This window comes from Grammomys surdaster, unplaced genomic scaffold (assembly GCF_004785775.1).
Source record: "Grammomys surdaster isolate TR1022 unplaced genomic scaffold, NIH_TR_1.0 211, whole genome shotgun sequence".
NCBI classification, from domain to species: Eukaryota; Metazoa; Chordata; class Mammalia; order Rodentia; family Muridae; genus Grammomys; species Grammomys surdaster.
In genome coordinates, this window is record NW_021604656.1 from 3,690,125 (window position 1) to 3,710,162 (window position 20,038).

A 20,038-nucleotide genomic window follows, 5' to 3' on the forward strand; every position below is an offset into this window, starting at 1 on the left:
AACGTCGTCTCCCCCTGCGGCGCACAGTGGGCCTATGGGGTCTTACTCGCGCCGGGGGGGGGGGGGGGGGGGGGGGACACTTCCCGACACTTCCCCTTGGCGCGACCTGAGAGGCGCGGGCGAAGCGCGTAGGAATCGTCGCGCTCTCAGCGCCTCGGTGGCCCAGCAGGAGGGCGGGCTCTATTTCTTCTGTAAAATACGTTAAATACGACTCTGTGGGCTTTCAAGGACACTTCAGAGGACATAGACTCTAGATACAAGAGGAGGGGGTAGATCCTACCTGGGCCTTTCCTTAATCGCGCGGGAAGCGGGTCCGTGAGGACTACAACTCCCAGCGGGCCGTGCTGCCTAGCATGCCGGAAGTCGTAGTTCCTGCAGACCGTGCGGTGGGGTTTGCACCAAGCCTTCAGGATCTCAGCCCAAGACTTGGTTGGCTCCTCTGTGGTTCGTTGTCCTCAGCGATAACTGGGCCTTTAAAGCCTCCTTTTGTTGGTTTCCTCCTGACAAGAATGCTTTAAAGGGGATGTATTCCCTGGAAGGGGTCTAGGGTCTGAGTCCAGGTGTGGGTTGGAAAGTTGTTTCTAAGGGTGACCTCTTCCCAGACTGGTGCCCTCACTGCACGGAAGAGACTTTGTACCTGCCAAACAGTGATCTTGGAGCATGAGGAATGAAGGCGTGAACACATCCCACCAAGGAGCCACCCTCGGCGTGGCTCTACCACGAAGACAGTGTTGTACATTTGGTCAGAGCCAAACTACCACTAGATTTCACCTTGACCAGTTTCTGGGCACAGAGGATGCACAGAACAGTCAAGACCACAGGAAGCTTCTCTGGTTTTGTTTTGTTTGTTTTAAGATAGGGTCTCTCTATAGCCTTGTCTGTCCTGGAGCTCGATGTGTAGACCAAGTTGGCCAAGAACTCACAGATACCAGTCTGTCTCTGTCTTCTTAGTGTCGGGATTAAAGGTCTGCATCATTAAAAGCTTGCACGACGATGCCCAAAGACTTTGTTTTTCAAAGCACATACTAACGCAAGGACTACGAAGGACTTTGGTGTATACTTGTTACTCATGCGAACTTTGCTCTGTGGCATGCCATACTTGATGCTCTCAAATGTTACAAGACTACACCATTTCTATGGATTGGAGCCTGTCCTCATGTACAGTTCCCAGGCGAGGGCTTGGGGTGATCTGAGAGGAGGTAGGTTGTAGGCAGACCTTAGGACCCTGGTCATCTTTGGCTTCCACCCCACTTTCTACTTCCCATCTCCTGAAACTGACATTGGACATGAATCTCATCCAGGCCTGGATCATAACAGTCCAATGCCCAGTGAAATTTCCAGGCTGCCTTGGTAGCCAATGGGCAGGATGCTGTGGGCAGATGTTGTGCCATGGTCTAGCCTTTGTCCACTTTCTGGCACCCAGAGTAGTGACTCAGAGCTGCTGACCCTGCCTTAGAGTGAGGAAGAAGTCCTAGGTCCACCTGCTTTGCTGGGTTGGGCACTGAGACCAGCCTGGTGTACTTGGACCCAAGGTCTAAGGCACAGCTGAAGCCTCTAATGAGGTCACTTGCCTGTCCTTCCACCACCCAGGCCACAGCCCATGATTAGTCTCTCATTCCCAGAGCATAATCAGTGGTGAGAGAATCAGGCAACAGTAATTGCCCAGATAGTTACCACGCATGGGTGACCTTCAGCTGATAGCCTGGCCCTGCATCTCAGTTTTTCCATCTGTAATAAAAGAAAGGTTTATTCTAGAGTTGTGGAGAAGAAATGACATTTGTAACAATAGCACAACAACCAGCTGTACACCACAACAAAAGCCAGTGTTCACTGAGACCTTGACCCTGATACACTATTGCCCCCTGCCTGGGCAGGTGTCATATATTACCACAGTTCAGACTAAATTGTTTAGCTTTCCCACCCAAATGGACCCCCATATCCTGGTGCCTGAACCCAATGTCTAGACCGTTACGTGGAGCAGTCTTGTCAGGAATGTGCAGCCCTCCACAGTGTCTTCAGGAACACCTCAGAGAGAAAACTGGGTACTGAACCTCAGAGTCACAGTGTGACTCCAGAGCTTGTCTATAAATCCTCACTGTTTAGACAAGACTGTATGATAACCTTGAACTCCCAATCCTCCGGTCTCTGTCTCCTGAGTCCTACTGCATCACTACTGTTTGTGAGATGGTCTCACTGTGTAGTCTTGGCTGACTTGGAACTCCTTATGTAGACCAGGCTGACCTGGGACTCATAGAGATCCACCTGCCTCTGCTCCCCTCCCTCAATGCTGAGATTAAAAAGCATATGCCACCATAGCTGGACTTAGGTATGTGTTTAAATAGATGGATCCTGTTTTCCTTTTGTGTCTTGGCTACCAGGACTCTCAGACTCTCAGAGACATTTTTCATGGACTACTTCTTCTTCTTCTTTTTTGTTGTTGTTTTTTGTTTGTTTTTTCAAGACAGGGTTTCTCTGTGTAGCCCTGGCTGTTCTGGAACTCACTCTGTAAACCAGGCTGGCCTCGAACTCAGAAATCTGCCTGCCTCTGCCTACCAAGTGCTGGGATTAAAGGCGTGCATCACCACCGTCCGGCTATGGACTACTTCCTTAACCCAGAACACCAGGACATATTTTGTGGATACAATTCAATTATAGATTCCCCTTCCCTCATCCATCCATCCATCCATCCATCCATCCATCCATCCATGTATGTATGTATCTACCTACCTATTTATCTAGACTATATATATTCCTTTTCTTTGTTTTTCAAGACTGGGGTTGTGTCAACCTGGCTATGCTAGAACTCACTATGTAGACCATGCTAGCCTTAAACTCAGAGATCCACCTGTCTCTTCCAAATCCTGGCATTAAAGGTTGTGTACCAGCACAACCAGATACATATATCTTAAAAATTTGTTTTAAATTTGAGAGGGTTTGGGGATCAAATTACTCTGATAAAATGTTTCTATCAAGTACATGTCACAGATCTACTAAGTGTGAACCAGATATGGCTCTGCTCGGGACTAGTAGGCAGCCTAATAGTAGTCACGAGACAGAACATGCATCTGAGGAAAACGCAGCTCAGCCTGGGGGAGCCCAAGTGAGTGCCAGCAGTGTGTGTGTGTGTGTGTGTGTGTGTGTGTGTGTGTGTGTGTCTGCTGTCCTCCAGGCCGCACTCTAGTAGTGATGTCTTAGTTCTTTGGTCTTTTAAACAGTTTTATTTACTGCTCACATGTGGAGGTCAGAATGGGCTCTCTTCTTCCAAGTAGGTCTCAGGGGTTGACTCAGGTTGTCAAGCTTGGTGGCAGACTCCTTTACCTGCTGAGCCATCTCCCTGGCTATGTTTCTCCCAGTCTTCATAAAAATCCTAGAAAGCTGGGCGGTAGTGTACATGCATTTAGTCCTAACACTTGGGAGGCAGAGGCAGGCAGATCTCTGTGAGTTTGAGGCCAGCCTGGTCTACGGAGCTAGTTCCAGGACGGCCAGGGCCACACAAAGAAAACCTGTCTTGAAAAGCAAATTACCTGGCACACGCCTTTAGTCCCAGCACTTGGGAGGCAGAGGCAGGCGGATTTCTGAGTTCGAGAGTTCGAGGCTAGCCTGATCTACAGAGTGAGTTCTAGGACAGCCAGGGCTACACAGAGAAACCTTGTCTCGAAAAAAAAAAAAAAAGAAAGAAAGAAAAGCAAACAAACAATAAGTGAGGGAGATGACTTCTCTCTGAGTTTCACGTAGGCCAAGGGGCTCAGGAGGAGGAGGTCTCCCAGACAGAGGCTTAGCAGTTGGGAGATGGTGGATCCACAGTCAAGTTCTGGCCTCTTAGCCCTGCCCTTGCACCTGGTGGAGAGTTGAAGGACTGAGGACTCTAACCACTAAGGGGAATGTAGGCAGAGCGGAAATGAAATAAAATCAAAGAAAAGAGGGAACGTATTGGTTTAGGTGAAGAATCCTATAGTAGATGACTTCAAACATGGTTGTTCAGGGGCTAAGGAAAGTCACTAAGAAGATACTGTTTCTATTTTCTTTTTAAGACAGGGTCTATCTCCGGAGCAATGGATTAGAGGCCTCTGCCACCCCACCCCCACCCCCACCCGGGGCCCCCACCCCCCGCCCCATGCTTCCGATTCTTTACTCTGGTTTAGTCTTGGGGTGTCTCGCTTATTTGCCCTCATGACATTAAAACAGCTGTGTAATGCCCTAGTCACTTTTTTACAGTTTACACTCCAAACGGGGAGGAAGAAATCCATGCTTTCAACCATTCCAAATGAGACTAATTATTAAATTTGCTTGTCTTTCCTTGTTCCTTTCTTTCTTTTTTCTTTCCTTCTTCCTTTCTGTTTTTCTTTTCTATTAAGAGAACACGTCACCCAGGCTGACCTTGAACTCATCATCCTCCTGCCTGTCCCTTCCTGCTGGGATTAGAATCACAAGCCTCTCATTCTTATAACCAACCAAACCTACCCATTTGCTCTGGCCCTAAGTCTGACAGGCTAGGCCTCAGCCACATACCCAGGATGAAGTGGAGGAGCCACAATTCTGGGTTTCCTAGAAGAAGCTAGAGGACCATTCCCTGGATAAGGGCTCCTGGGCTATTTGGACATTGGTACCCATGATGCAGGTCGGGGTTGGGGGATACTTTGTGGGCAGGGAGAGGCATAGAGAGTATCCCCAAGGGGAATAATGAAGAGGGACAGAGCAGCATTTTCTGTCTGAGAGTGGGCTCCTCTCAGCCACTAGCAGTCAAGGGGGGGATTCCTGGGGGTGGACTCCACAAGCATAGTCCTTGATTCTGGTGGTATCCAGCATCCATGAGACACAATGTAAAGCACACAGTAGGTTGAAGTGGAAACTTCTGGAAACTTTGGAAAGTTAGTCATGTCGAATGATGCTTTGCCAGGGCACACAGGGAAAAGGATGTCTCGCTAAAGCAGACACGTGATGTTTAGAAAGATTATAAATATGACCCCACAGTCAGTGGGCACTCGGGTTTTGATTGGTTCAATTCATTTTACCTCGCTCGCTAGTCTTTGCTGACGACCTGCGTGTATTGGTTGGCCTCACATTGTGTTGCTGAGCTTTGCTTGTGGTAGAAAGAAACTGGCCAAAGAACTCCTTCGGTTCCTGTGGCTTCTTGCGGCTTCCACAGACTCCAGCCAGGTGGTGAGACTCACAGTTTCTTCTGATTCGTGTGCGGTGTCTGTTGAATAGACTGAAATGAAAAGACCCCAAAGAACTATTTCTAAATATGTCCACTTCCCGATATCCTAATAAACGTTCTTTTCTACTATCTCTGGTGGGTGGTGGGCTACAGGGGAGGTTGAACCCTACCCCTAGAGGGTAGGCTGTGAAAAATATATGCCAGCACTAGATGTTCAATAAATACAGATTCTAGCCCCTCCCCAGAGACATGAGGCCAGCCTTCACCAGGACCTTGAAGAGCCGTGAGCTCTTTGGGTGGATTTTGGTGCTCTTTGAGAACTTGAAGCAGTACACCAGAATCTCAAAGGGATGCAGCAGTATCCAGAGGGAGCAGCAGCCTCCAAAGGCCACTCAGCATGGAAGAGGCACACGGCTGGTGATCTGTGAGGTAGGATGAAATGAACTTGGGGACCTGTTCCCCTGTGGGAAGCCACCACTGGGAGTGTGTGGAGCCCCTGGGGCAGTGTGTGAAGCTGCCTTTTGATTTTTTTCTCATTTTTTTTAAAAGGTTTTTCGAGACAGGGTTTCTCTGTGTAGCCCTGGCTGTCCTGGAACTCACTCTGTAGACCAGGCTGGCCTCGAACTCTCAAACTCAGAAATCTGCCTGCCCCTGCCTCCCAAGTGCTGGGATTAAAGGTGTGCTCCACCACCGCCCGGCTTTGTTTTTGTTTCTTTGAGATAACATCTTACCATGTCTGGTCTAAAACTTGTTATATAGACCAGCTGGGCCTGTACTCACAGGGATCCAGCTGCTTCTGTCTTCTAAGTGCTGGGATTAAGGGCATATGACACTATGTCCTATATTGGCCCTGCCCTTTGATGTCCTGCTTAGAGGGGAAAATATGGGGAAGAAAATGTCTGGTTGGAGCTGCAGGGTGCCCCTTCATGTCAGCCTCAGGGCTTACTTAGCCTGAAGGTTCCATGCTTGATAGCTGTCAAGTCTCCTCACCCCAACAAGTCTCCCCACCCCACTTTCTCCACAGGTCCCCACTACTGAAGATGAGCCAGAAGAGGACAGAAGGTCCTAACATGTCCTCTGACTGTCACCATCTCCAGCTTACAGTGGGACTCTGGGCTTGGCATCTGCCTAGCCCCTTCTCTGGCAGTGGGCCTGCCTATTCCTCCAGTACTACAGCCCTAGGGCCTTGCCTGTCCTAGCCGCTGCCAGTGCCTTCTGAGGAGGTGTGGTCTCTGCACGGTTAATGATTGCTCAGAAGAGGTGGAGACGGTGCTAAAGTCTGCAGCTGTGTTCTGCCGGCTCCAGGCGGTGCCCACCTGGGACTGGTGCACATCACTGTCTCTGGGCCCCTTCCAGGGGCTGTCCAGCTCAGCTGCTTCAGGGGCTCTTAGCCCAGGGGTAAGCCAGGGGGTCCTTGGGATTGAGGCAAACTTTGAGGTCTTTTAGACTTGTTTCCTGGCATCTGGGGTATGGAGGGGACACCACGGGGAAGAGCTAGCTGTGTCATTAGCTTCTGGCCACTGGGATGGCTTGAATTTGGTAAGGCTACCTGTGAAGCCTGTTTCTTCTAGAATGTAGGGTAAGACCTCCTCTCTAGGCAGTGGCAACCTCCTGTTTGCCTTCTTAAGTCCCTGAGAAGTGAATTGACTACCTCATCTGTTACCTACAAGGGGCAGATGAGGAAGACAGGCTGAATCTGGCCCTGAGCCTAAGGAGGAAAGGCTGGCTCCACTCTGCCGGGCTCATTCAGCTCCGTGCAGACTTTGAGTGAGCCGCTGACTGTTTTGGGGCCTCGGTCTCTGCATCTGTGGAGTGGGCACAGTACTAGTAGCCCCCGGAGGGCTCATGAAGCAGACATGGAAGGCTATGGAGGCTGTTCCACACAGACTCAGAGATCAAATGTTAGGTTACCTCAGGGAGGACTAACCATGTTGGTCCCAACCCTTAACTTAGCCCTTGCCTGGTCACAGGTAAAGACTCAGCCAGGCAAGCTTGTGGACTTACTTGCTGGTTGGCCCCAGGCAGCATTTCAGAGAATAATGCTGCTCTCCTGACCAGTATAGGCCAGAGCCTGCACTCACCTTATTCCTCAGAAAACTGAAGCCAAGGGCAAGGGAGGCTTGCCTGGCATTGGACAAGCAGTATGTGAAATGCTAAAATCCAAACCTGTCTCCCAGAAGTAGCAGTCAGGAGGGCGGACGCCGTCTCTGGCTCCAGGAAGCCTGGTATCCCTGGGACATGGACGCTTAAAGGTCCCCAGGTCCCGCGGCTGGGTCACTTGGCTGGGCTGCTGGAACCAGGAGAGACCTCTGAAGAATCAGCAAAGTGGTGACTGGGTCTAGCCTTGCCTGCAGCTGGTGATTGACCCTCTCTCTCTCCTTGTCATTGGCTGTCCCTCTGAACTGCAGGGACGAACAGTAACTGCATCACAACTGCTTCCTGAGAGGCAGCCGTGGGAAGCAGTGAGAGGAAGCAGAAGTGAAAAGGAGTGCTCAGGGAGCCGTGGAGGCCGAGGCAGGGTGGGGTGGCTCTGGGGTGAGGGAGTCCACGGCTGGGTCATTAGCAGGGGAGGGCTTCCTTCCTCTGTGGCCTTCCAAGATGTCCTGGGTTCCTCACACCCAGCGGATTGAATTGTAGAAGCTTTGGTTTCCTGGAGTCTTGTGAGCTGTGGCCAACGTGTCCTCTGAGACAAGAGAGAGGAACCCTCTTGCTATGTTGGGCCTGGCAGAGGATGGCCTGGGTCTGGGGGTCCATAGAGCGATCTGGAGCCCCTAATGCTCCCGACTTTCCTTCAGACACTTTGTGGTGTGAATAGCTGTATACTTTTGTTTTTAACTGGCACAAAGGAATTGACCATATTGATGGAGTTCAGCAGAGCATCTCCACAGTCCTCAGTGTGTCCTCCACAGCTAGCCTGCTGTGGTAGAGTACCTCCTGCCCAGCCCCAAACAAGGGGAGGGGAGCTCGGGAGCAAGGACCTGGGATTTCTAGGCTCTAGATCTGTTATTTCTCTCTCTCCTCTTTCTCCATCATCCCTATCTTCTTCTCCCTCTCCCCCTGCTTCTCTCTCTTTCTGCAGGTCTCTCTATACAACTCAGGCTAGCATAGGACTAGAGAGCCTCTTCTCTCCTGAGTACTGGGATACTGGCTACGCTCCAGGCCCAGCTTCCCATCTCTTAAAGAAGCAAACTGTATCAGGCATGGAGTGGTTGGGGGCTGGCATCAGTGGTGTCTCACGTGAGCCTATGTTTGACTTGTGGTCCTCCATAGGAGAAAAGGGCACCTGGGGGAAGTTTTCTCTGCTCCAGTTCCTGGGCACATCCCCTCCCTTTTCCCGTATGTCCTATAGCGTATGTTTCTCAACTGGAGCTCAGAGGCTCTAGCTGTGACCTGAGCCTTGAAGGATAGAGAGAATTTGCACATGGACAAGGGACACAAGAGGGCCTTTGGGGCAGAAGAGACACATGCAAATCTCGGGTAAAGAGAATACAGGGTGTGTGTGTGGACTGTGGACAGGATACCACAAGAGGAAAAGAGAGCCACTCTTGGAAGGTGAGACCCAGGTCCCCTAAGGATTTGGCTTGCCAAGGGTGGGAAGTATGTCCCACAACTAGTCCGAGCCTTGTACAGGCCTGGTCTTGGGAGGGCCTGTGACCGTCATCAAGGTGAGGCAGGTCACCTGATACTTTCCTATCTCACAACACATTTTTCTTAAGTGATGGAGTCTGAGAGATGCTGCTGCCAACTGCAGAACTTTGGCCTCATTATGATCAATGAGTATGCTTGTGAGAAGTCACAGTGACAAAGGGGAAGTGGGAGGGAACAGAGAAAGAGACTTGAGAGGAGCCTCCAAGGGGCTGTGGGGAATGAAGGTCCCAGACTTGTTTCTTTTTCTTCAGCTGCACCTCTCTGAGGTTCTGTGTAACCTGGGGGGAGAAATGTGTGTGTGTGTGTGTGTGTGTGTGTGTGTGTGAGAGAGAGAGAGAGAGAGAGAGAGAGAGAGAGAGAGAGAGAAGGAGAGAGAGGAAAAGAGGAGGAAGGAGAGGAGGAGGAAGGGGAGGAGGAAGGGAAGGAAGAACAGGGAAGGAGAGGAGGAAGAGAGGGAAAACAGGGTTGGTCCAGTGCTGGGGATGGAACCCAGGGCCCTGAATATGCCAGGCCAGTGTTCTACCACTGTCATATATCTCCAAGCCTTTACAGGTTTATTTTTAGCTGGATGGTGGTGGTACACATCTTTAATACCATCACTGGGGATCCAGAGGCAGGTGGATCTCTGAGTTCAAGGCCAGGCTGGTTTATAGATCGAGTTCCAGGACTGCTAGGGCTACACGGAGAAATCTGGGCTGGAAAAAATTGTTTTGAGATACAATCTTTCCAAGTTCCCAGGCTAGCTTTGAACTCTTAGCTTTCCTGCCTCACTTTCCAAATAGCTGGGATTACAGTCAAACACCGCCACACCCAACTGCCTGCCTTTGGATTGGAGTCCTGTTACTGGCTGTGGTGGGTCCGTTCCTTCCAAGCTTCTTTGCCAACAACATGATAACAGGTGCAAAGGGCCATCCCAACATGGTCACTTGCTGGGAGATGGGCTGAGGCGAACTTTGTGACATGATGAGATGAATTGTGCTGACATCAGCGACTCATCAGCCCTTGGCTGCTGCTTTACACGAAATAGAAAGAAAACAATTGAAAGAAAGAGATAAAGGAGGTAGGCTCAAAGCTAGAGTCCTGAGAAGGAGATGCCAGATGCTCATGTGCCGGCCCAGCCAGCAAGGAAGCCCCAGGACCTTCCACACAGACATCAGCATACATATCAGCACTCTGCTCCCCTCCCCCAACTCTCACCCTGGAATCCCCCGACCCCAGCTCTACCCAGACCCTCCCTGGTTGGTGTACCATGACCTCTACATTCAATCTCAGAGCGTGTGGGACAGAGTCTCAGGAAAGAGCAGGGTCCGCAGAGACTCCAGTGAGGTTGCAAAGGCATGGTGAAGGTGCAAGCTCCGGCACAAAAGAGAGGGGTTCAAGTCTGCAGAGCCCCTGAGAGCTACAGGCACATGGGCTGGCATCACATCATCCACAGAGCAGGGCAGGGCAGAGGAGAGTCACTGAGAGTCACCCCCCGGACTGACTTCCACGTCTGCCCTCACTGATTTTCTTTGATAGGTTTTCTGCTTATTATCACAAGTCGGTCCATTTACTCTGCCAGAGATGCAGACCTCCCACAGGATGTGGGAGCCCGATCCTAGGCTTCAGGGTCCACCACTTCTCCAACCTATGTGTGGGTACACAGTCTCCTGTCTTGGGTTTACTCCTATACTGGCTTTCTGAGGATAGATTCCTAAGAGGTAAAAATGTAGGCTTGGTCTGTCTAAGACTGTGTGACCAATAGCTTTAATGGGTATGGACAGAATCCTAGGCTGGAAATACCATGTTTACAGCATTTTGCAGAAAGTGTCCTGGCCACTCACTGCCACATCATAAAACATTCCAGAGCACGGCAGCTTAATCAGCAATCTGTTATTAATGTTCACGAATCTGTAGGAATTTAGGTCTAGCAAGAACTGCTCAGCTCTGCTCATGGTATCTGAGGCTTCAGCTAGGATTTAGTGGTGGACTGAGCGGGCATCTCACAGCTTGGCAGCCACAGTGGCTCAACACCCCCTCCCCCAGCACTGCTGAATGTCTGTGGGAGCAGGTCTGTACCGCAGTCTCTAGTGTGTACATACTGTATGCTGGCAGCAGCCCCTACATTTTGAGACATTTCTGCTCTTGAATGTTGGTGTTCATAGAAGCCCCTTGCCCTGCTCTGGGGGTATCCATGATTATAACGTTTCTGGGTCTCTTGCATTTCATGTTTCTCCAGAGTTGGTCAGCCTGAGTTTGAAAGCTCTGCTATATTCTGTTTGTCCACTTCCCTACCATGGCTTCATCTAACTCTAGTTGATGGCCTCGGTCTATTGGTAGCATTGGTCACCCGAAGGCCACAATACAAGGCGACCCTATGGAGACCCTCCCACGCACATTTCAGAATCTACTATTTGTTTTCCCCTTTAGGCGGGTCATTTAAATCTTTAGGTTATTATTTTGTTTGCTATGCTGGAGGTGAGACCCAGCGCCTCACTCAAGCTAGCCGAGCACTGTCACGGAACTGAAGCAGGTTCCCTCTGCTTGCCCCATGTTCTTGGCTGCGTGTCGGTTGTTGGTGGAGTCATTCCATCATCGGTAAGGGTGCAGCCTTTCATATCACCTCACGTTACTATGGATCTTTCTCCTCTGTGGTGTCCCCAGATTCAGCTGTGTCTGATCTGGACTCTCTGGAAGTGGACTCTCATTCCCTGGGACAGAAGGTGGGACAGTGTTTGCCCATGTGGCTGGGGCAATGGAGTCTAGAAGTGCAATTGCTTCTCTCAGAAGTTTCCCTTCTTTTGGCCCACCCCACGCCTCTGCTTTCAGGGAATTCTAGAACTTTCAGAGTTGCTGGGATTTAAGTCTTCTTTCTGGGCTGTACTCTCTTACCACCCCCACTCTGTTTCAAGTGTCATCGGCTTGATGAGGTGACAGACACCAAGACAACAGCTCACTAGCTTCCATTATGCCTACTGCCATTCTAGTGGGGTCTAAGAGGGGCACAGAAGAGTAGCAGCCAATGCAGGGCACCCCACGAAGCTCTTCTGCTCCTCACAGAGCCCCTCCTCATCCCTCAGATCTTCACCTGTTTGGAGATCTCCCCTTCCTGTTTTTGTTATCCATGGCTGCAAGACTTATCACCACAAAGGTTACTGGGAAAGAACAATAGCAGTGAGGCCACATGCTACACAAGTCTCTGATCCCAGCATTTGGAAGGCTGGAGGATCACTCAAGCTTAGGAGTATAGTGAGACTTACATCTCTCTCTCTCTCTCTCTCTCTCTCTCACACACACACACACACACACACACACACACACACACACACACACACGAGCCAGCTAGGCATCATGGCACACACCTTTAATCCCAGAACTTGGCAGGTAGAGGTAGATGGATTTCTGTGAGCCTGAGGCCACCACCCTGGACTACACAGAGAGTTCCAGAACAGCCAGAACTACACAAAGAGCCCCTGTGTGAAAATAACAATAAACAAAACACAAACAAACAAAACCCCCCAAAACACACCAAAAAAATAACCTTCAATTCCAGCATTTGGTCAAAGGAAAGTAGATCTGAATTTGAGGCTAGCCTGGTCTACATAGCCATCCAGAGCTAGAGACAAATACACAAACAACAGAACCCCAACCACTTCCATCCTGTCTAGAAAGCTTGAATCTGGGCAGGGCTCTGCATGGATATGCAACTCCAGGCATAGGCTTTGATTCAATATGGTTTCCTCACGCCTGTGGCTACTGAGTATTGATTATCAGCAGGAGCTCTGAGTGGCCAGCCTGTCCAGCTCCACGGGAGCGCCACAGAGGCTTGCTCCCGTCTCTGACAACCGTTCAAGGGCAGTGTAGGCTTCCTTCCAGCACAGACCCGTGTTCCTGGCTCAGAAGACAAGAAGTCCTGTAGCCTTGGCAGAGGGCATCTCTGGTGTCACATTCTGATGACCACTCCCGTCTGATGTCGTCATAGTTCTTATGGGATGTGTCCCAGTCAGGGTCACTGTTGCCACGATGAAACACCATGACCAAAACCAAGCTGGGGAGGAAAGGGGTTATTCAGCTTACACTTCCACATCACTGTTCATCATTGAAGGAAGTCAGGACAGGAACTCACACAGGGCAGGAACCTGGAGGGGTGCTGCTTGCTGGCCTGCTCCCCATAGCTCGATCGGTCTACTTTCTTTTCTTTTTATTGGATATTATATTTATTTACATTCTAGATATTATCCCCTTTCCCCATTTCCCCCACCCATAAACCCCTTATCCTATCCCCCCTCCTCCTGCTTCTATGAGGATGTGCCCCCACCCGCCCACTCCCACCTTCCCATTCTCAAATTCGCCCACACTGGGGTATCCAGCCTTCACAGCATCAAGGACCTCCTTTCCCACCAATGCCCAACAAGGCCATCCTCCATTACATATGCAGCTGGAGTCTCTCCATGTCTGTTCCCAGGCTGGTGGTGTAGACCCTGGAAGCTCCGGTTGGTTGGTATAGTCACTCTCCCCATGGGGCCACAAACCCCTTCAGCTCCTTCAGTCTTCTCTCTAACTCCTCCATTGGGAACCCCTTGATCAGTTCAATGGTTAGCTCCCGGCATCCGCCTCTGTATATGTCAGGCCTGGCAGAGCCTCTGAGGAGACAGCCATATCAGGCTCCTGTCAGCATGTCAGCATGCACTTCCTGGCATCCTCAACAGTGTCTGCATTTGGTGACTGCACACGGGATGGATCCCCAGGTGGGGCAGTCTCCGGACGGCCCCTCCTTCAGTCTCTGGTCCACACTTTGCCTCCGTATTTGCTCCCGTGAGTATTTTGTTATTCCTTCTAAGAAGGACTGATGCACCCATAAACCGAAGGCCACCAGCCCAGGGTTGGCACCACCCACAATGGGCTGGCCCCTTCCTGTCAATCACTAAGGAAACACCCTGCAGGCTTGCCCACAGCCCAATCTTATGGAGGCATTTTCTCAATCCAGGCTCCCTCCTTTCAGATGACTTTAGCCTGTGTCAAGTTGACATAAATCTATGCAGCACAGGATGTCACTGGCTTAGTAAAGAGGTGACTGAGTGGTGACACAGACACTAGGAACATTGGAAGCAAGTATGGCCACTTCAAGAGGAAGGAGCCTGCCTCCTAAGGAAGCCCAAGTGGGCCATAAAACAGAGGGAAGGGGAGAAGCCAAGGCAGGGGGTTTTCTTGTGTTTTCATGGGAAGAAAGGTGGACAGGAAGCCAGAGCATAACCAGCAGGACTGGGTGTGGGGATAACCCCTGGGTGCTGTGGGCAGCAGTGGTAATCACCCACCTGTTTAGTATTTGCCCCGGGATTTGCAGTGAGAGACGCTGGAGAGTGGTTAGCACACTGGCTTTCAGTTGTTCCATTTATACAAGAAAGGCGTGTCTGGAGGCTTTGTTTGCTGTCTCTGGAATTAGCTGCACTAACTCTCCAGCCAGCCACACCCCAAACAGAGCATCATAAAATACAGGAAATAAAAAAGCCACAGTTAGCACTCCTGGTTCAGCTAGCACTCAGGAGGCAGAGGCGGGAGGACTGCTACAAGTTCACAGCCAGCCTGCTCTGCAAGGCTGAGTTCCAGGCCAGCCAGGGCAATACGGAGGCAAATATAGTCTGCATTTTTTTTTTCTGGTTTTTCAAGACAGGGTTTCTCTGTGTAGCCCTGGCTGTCCTGGAACTCACTCTGTAGACCAGGCTGGCCTCAAACTCAGAAATCCACCTGTCTCTGCCTCCCAAGTGCTGGGATTAAAGGCGTGCACCACCACCACCCGGCTTAGTCTGCATTTCTTGCAGAGGAGAATGTCAAACAATGAAAGTACTTGTCTGCCGTAATGCCTAAAATAATTTCTATCCTTTATGTTCTCTCTCTCTCTCTCTCTCTCTCTCTCTCTCTCTCTCTCTCTCTCTCCTTCCTTCCCTCCTTCCCCCTCCCTCCCTCCCTCCCTCCCCCCCTCTCTTTCTCTCTCTCTTTCTTCATGATGGGGGTAACTAATATTTGGCCAGCCATTAGCTGAGCAAGGCTTGTCCGCTCACTGTGTATTGCCAGAGTTGGAACAGGTCTGGGAGATGGGAGATGATAGGTGGCAGCCAGTATCTATTGAGGGTGTAAGTTGGGACACTCATCATGAAGAGGGTACTCAGGACAATGTCAGAAGACATTTAAAATGACCATTCCCCCAACCCCGACCCTTCAGTGTCTTCTATCAGGTTGGGGAAAAACTGAGTGTCTGAGTTAGTGTTCTATGGCTGTGAAGAGACACCATGACCTTGACAAATCTTATAAAAGGAAGCATTTAATTGGGGCTGGCTTACAGTTTCAGAGGCTTAGTCCATTATCACAGTGGGGAGCATGGTGGCACACAGGGAGACATGGTGAGGAGCATGGTGCACACAGTCAGACATGGTGGGGAGCACGGGGTCATATAGAGAGACATGGTGCTGCTGGAGAAGTAGCCCAGAGTTCTACATTCTGATCCCAAGTCAGCAGAAGAAGACACTGGGCCTGGCTTGAGCTTTTGAAATCACAAAGTCCACTCCCAATGACACACTTCCTCCCACAAGGCCATGCCTCCTAATCCTTCTAATCCTTTGAAATGGTTCCTCTCCCTGGTGACTAAGCATTCATGTATCTGAGCCTATGGGGGCCATTCTTACTCAAACCACTGTACCGAGGCAAGATTGATCTGAATCAAAACAGGAGATTTATGCTGGGGTTCAGAGCTGGTGGACAACAAAGGGGTGGAAGCCAGACTTGACTGTTGAAGGGACATTGAGTGAAAGGAAGCCAGTCATGGCAGAGACTGGGGATGAGAGGGACCAGGAGTGGAGATACCAGTAGCAAAGGGACAAAAGATGCATTCCTTTCCATGGTCGCAATCACTAACCTTTGTTCTATGCTCTCTGGGAGTTGTCACTGCAGTGTAGAGGCCAGTGTGCCTTCCTCACAGGGGAGCCAGAGTCAGAGGGGTTATCCACAGGCTCTGGGCTACACAGATGGCCCTGCTGAGTCTCTAGGTGCCCCATATTAGCCTCAGGCAGCTTGGGACTCGTGGTATCATTTGCTCGGTTCAGTAAGGACAGGGGAGGAGGAGTCGGTTCCTTCTGGAAAGCACTGAGGTGTGTGGACAGGAAGTGACCCTGGAGGTCATCTGGGAAAGCAGGAGGGCAGAGATTTTGCTGGAAAGGAATGGTAGGGTAGAGTGGCATATAGGAGTGTAGAGGCTGGGGGGTCACTAGGGGTCTTGGGGAGCTCTGTTTAGGAGCTGACACAGGGCTTTAAGCAGGAGGCGAGGAGTTAGGATGAGATTTCTTGAGAGCCGGGAGTGGGCTTGAGTTGGAGAGAGTCCTTGAGGCAACTGATATATTAAGCATGGGGACGGGGAGGTGGCCGATATGGCACAGTGGAGTGGAAGGGAAGGGGAGCAAATTGGATGCGACACTTCTAGAGCAGAGATGTGTAGGGGTGAGGCTCTGAGTGTGTGACAGAGAGCATGAGCTGCGTGCTTCACGGCCATAAATCTTCCCTCCCCCGCCTCCCTCTCTCCCCATCCACGTAGCCCTCTGAACCCTTGATTCTGAACGGTGCCGAGGTTGTGTGTGAGACAGGGGAGGTGGAGTGGAGGCTGAGGGTGTGCATACTGGAGTCAAAAGACCTGCTTTCAAAGCCAGTCCTGTCACTGTTTTCTGTGTGGCCTCAGTCATACCACTGGCAGTGCTTAGCAGCTGCTCTGCCACACACCCAAGGCACTTAGAACAGCACCCAGTGCTCAGTGGGTGCTGACTTCTGGGGTTAAGTGTAGATTCAAACATTCTTCCTCCCCTCTGAGTTCCCTGTGGAAGATGGACAGAGGGCAGTAGAGACCCGAGGGCGGTAGAGACCCTGGCAGAGATACAGAGTGAAGGACACCCATAGCTTAGAGGCAGACCCAGGCAAGCAGGCTTTGCCAGGAGGGAGGGCTGTCTTACTGCCTGTCCCTCATACCTTTTCTTTTAGGTCCCTTCAAGATGGCCTGGCTGTGGCTGCTCTGTGCACTGCTTCCTGCCTTCATGGTGTCTGGTGAGTGCCTTCCTCCCCAACAAGAGCAGTATTAAACTGGGGACCCCCAGCAAGACCTTGTGGGACCCGGGCCTCACTAACAAATGCCCAGACTGAATGACCCACCCTAGGTAGGCCCTGGGAGGACTATAGAAGAGTCTTGGTCTAGTTGGGTGATCTGGGCTGAAGGTTGGCAGTAAGAGGAAGACATCCAAAGGATCAGCTGGTGCTGAGGTGCGGGGTGTACAGACCTCCTCTGCTGTGTGTCCTTACAGTGACAGCTAACTCGCCACCAGTGTTCCAAGACCTTCCAATAGTGAGCCTTGCAGAGGACTTACCGGTGGGTGAGTAACGGTCCTTATGCTGCAACAGAGCCCAGCGTTTGTCCTGAGATCCTCACATACTCCCTGCCTGTCTGAGGAACAGCCCCTGAGTGATTGCATGTGCAGTCAGCCCTCTGCATCTGTGATCTAACATCACAGGTTCAGCCTCCAGGGGCTAAAATACTCAGCGGGGGGAGTTTTAATAACTTTTACTCTTGTTCTTACTTCATAAACCAACTATTTCCACCATATTCAGTGTTACCGTCATCTAGAGGGGTTTTGAAATCAGGAAAGACAGGCTTGGGTTCTATACAAAAGCTCCATCACTTTCCATGCGGGTCCTGGGTACTCACTGATTTTAGCATCTCGGGAGTATCCTGGAACCAGCCTTTCTGGATACCACCAAATCTTTTTACTAATCCATTTGAGGTTGGTTGATTCTGAGGTTGTGTAGGACAGAGGACCTCACTTAGGACTCTTGCTCATCAGCTAGAGGACAGAGCACCTCAGATAAGATTCCCACTCATGAGCTTCCCTCCCGTGTTTCCTTAGGCACTGGAAGTGGGCCTTCCTGCATCTTAGCATTTTCTAATCAGAAAGGGTCTTTCTTATCATGGCATGGTCATTTAACAGTTTTGTTTTTGTTTTTTTTTACTACAGAAAGAAATAAAATTTAAAAGCCATTAAATAACCACTGTACCTTCCAGCCAAGAGTGTTTCTTCCACGGAACACTGTACAGCCATTTCTAGTCTTACTGAAGCAAGAAGCCCAGAGGCAGGAAGAGAGGCTGGGTGGTGGTTGAGGGGATGGGGGTCAGAATCCCAGATCTCAAGTTGCATCTGCATCTCTGCCCTGTGGGCAGCTGAACCATCCCATCCCAAAAGAGGTAGCCATGGACCTGGGTCAACCCTGTTCATCTGTAGGTAGCATGGCCTTCCAGTTGGTGGCTACAGACCATGATAATGACCAACTGACCTATGGAATCAGTGGCCTAAATGCCAACTACTTCTCCGTCGCCTCAGACACTGGGGTAGTGACGCTGGCCAGCCCTTTGGACTATGAGGTAAAGGATGGTGGAGTAGGGAAAGCCTGGAGGGAGGACAGGCAGGGGCGGCCCTTGGAGCCAGAGTTCTGGGAGCATGGTTGGGATCTCACACTGAACAGGGCTTCTTCTTCCTGTTGCTACAGACGCTCCCTTCCTTCGAGATCACTGTCTCTGTAAATGATCAACAAATCCAAGTAAGTGAAAGAAGAGAGGGGGGGTGATCAGGGATGGGGTGGACACACATCGAGTGTCCACCTCTGATCATGTGTCTATTTCAGCCAAACAGAGAGTAGTTGATGTCCCAGTAGATAGTGCTTCATGTTGATTATTTTCAAAATTATGTGTTTACCTTGTCATACAATATGACCAAGAGTTTGATATTTATTAACTACTAAGCATTTGGTTTATAAGATTAACTTTTATCTTTTGTGTGAATGCTTTGCCTGCATGTATGCCCCTGCATTGTGTGCATGCCTGATGCCTTCAGAAGCCAAAAGAGGGCACTGGGTCCTGTGGAATTGGAGCCCCATAGTCAGCATGTGGGTGTGGGGAGCTGACTGTTGGTCCCCTAGAAGAGCAACAAAGTGGTCTTAACTATTTATCTGTTATCTCAAAGTCACTGCGTCTACTCAGTGACTGGCATAATGTTGTTTCCTAGTCTCTGTTGGCATCCCATTTTTTCTTTTTTTTTTCACTGAGTGGCTTCCCCAGCCCTCCTCCTCCATCCTCCTGTTAGTCATGGTGGTATGGTGACACATGCCTGTAATCTCAGTGGTTGGGAGCTGGTGGCAGGAGGAGCCATAGTTCAAGTCTACCTTTGGCTACACCATGTTTTAAGCCAGCCTAGGATAGGTAAGGCTCTGTTTAAATACATGAAGGCAGTTAAGAGAGCAGACTTCTCCTGGCTCACGGTTCTGGCTCAGTGCCAAGGGGCTGCATCTGCTGAAGGACTTCCTGCTGGCAGTCACAAGGTTGCACAGAATATCACACACACACACAGGACAGGGATCACCGTTCATCGTTGTGATATCTGTTTCACCCTGTGGGAGCCCACTGGGATACTTTAGTTGAGTCCCTTCATCTGGTACTCAGGTTCACCACAGATTATGCTAGCGGGAGGGGGAGGGAAGCTAAACCACGCCCCGTTATGGAGCATTGGAGCAAAAACATTTTAGATTAAAAAAAAAACTGAACGCTTGCAACTTCACATTCACCTAATATACAAAACACACACACACACACACACACACACGTGCACATATATGCATACCCATGAAGGATGGAGAGGGGGGATGGAGGAGGGGAAGGGCGTACATCTAGAAGAAAGGTAGCAGAAGCTCTCCTGGAATCTTAAGTCACATTTTCTGACCTCACCTGGGTTTTCTCGTCTGCAGGTGACGAGGGTAATGCGGGTGTTTGTAGAAGACAGAAATGATAATGCGCCTGTTTTCCTCAACACTGGCTTCTCCGCCAACATCAGTGAGGTATCCCAGGGTCTTGGTGGGGCAGGGCATGGGGAGGGTATCTGAGAGCACCACTCAGCACAGAGGCCAGGAAGCCTTGGCCTGGGAGGTGCAAGGACATAATGGCAGGATCGCTTTTACAAGCAAGCACCTCCGATTAGAAATCTCTCAGTTGTAGGAAAGTACGAAGAGAAAGGTGATTCTCGCATGTTTATAAAGAGTGGAGGTACACTGACTTAACAGAGTCGGTGATGACAGTGCTACCCCGTGCCTGCCATCGCTGCGTGACTACCATCTCTGTGTCACTGCCATCTGTGTCACTGCCATCTCTCTGTGTGACTGCCGTCTCTCTGTGTCACT

General features: G+C 50.4%; 1 protein-coding gene across 1 annotated transcript in view; it reads left to right on the forward strand.

The window, feature by feature from the left end:
- Positions 1-6,456: 6,456 nt before the first annotated feature.
- The window catches only part of Cdhr2 (cadherin related family member 2), a 35,862-nt gene continuing 22,280 nt past the window's right edge, over positions 6,457-20,038 (forward strand). Inside the window, exons 1-6 of the mRNA XM_028772175.1 lie at positions 6,457-6,556; positions 16,805-16,867; positions 17,122-17,190; positions 18,094-18,233; positions 18,359-18,409; positions 19,610-19,699. Coding sequence (XP_028628008.1) covers positions 16,816-16,867; positions 17,122-17,190; positions 18,094-18,233; positions 18,359-18,409; positions 19,610-19,699 — 402 coding nt within the window. The 5' untranslated portion in view covers positions 6,457-6,556; positions 16,805-16,815. The remainder of the gene's footprint in view (positions 6,557-16,804; positions 16,868-17,121; positions 17,191-18,093; positions 18,234-18,358; positions 18,410-19,609; positions 19,700-20,038) is intronic.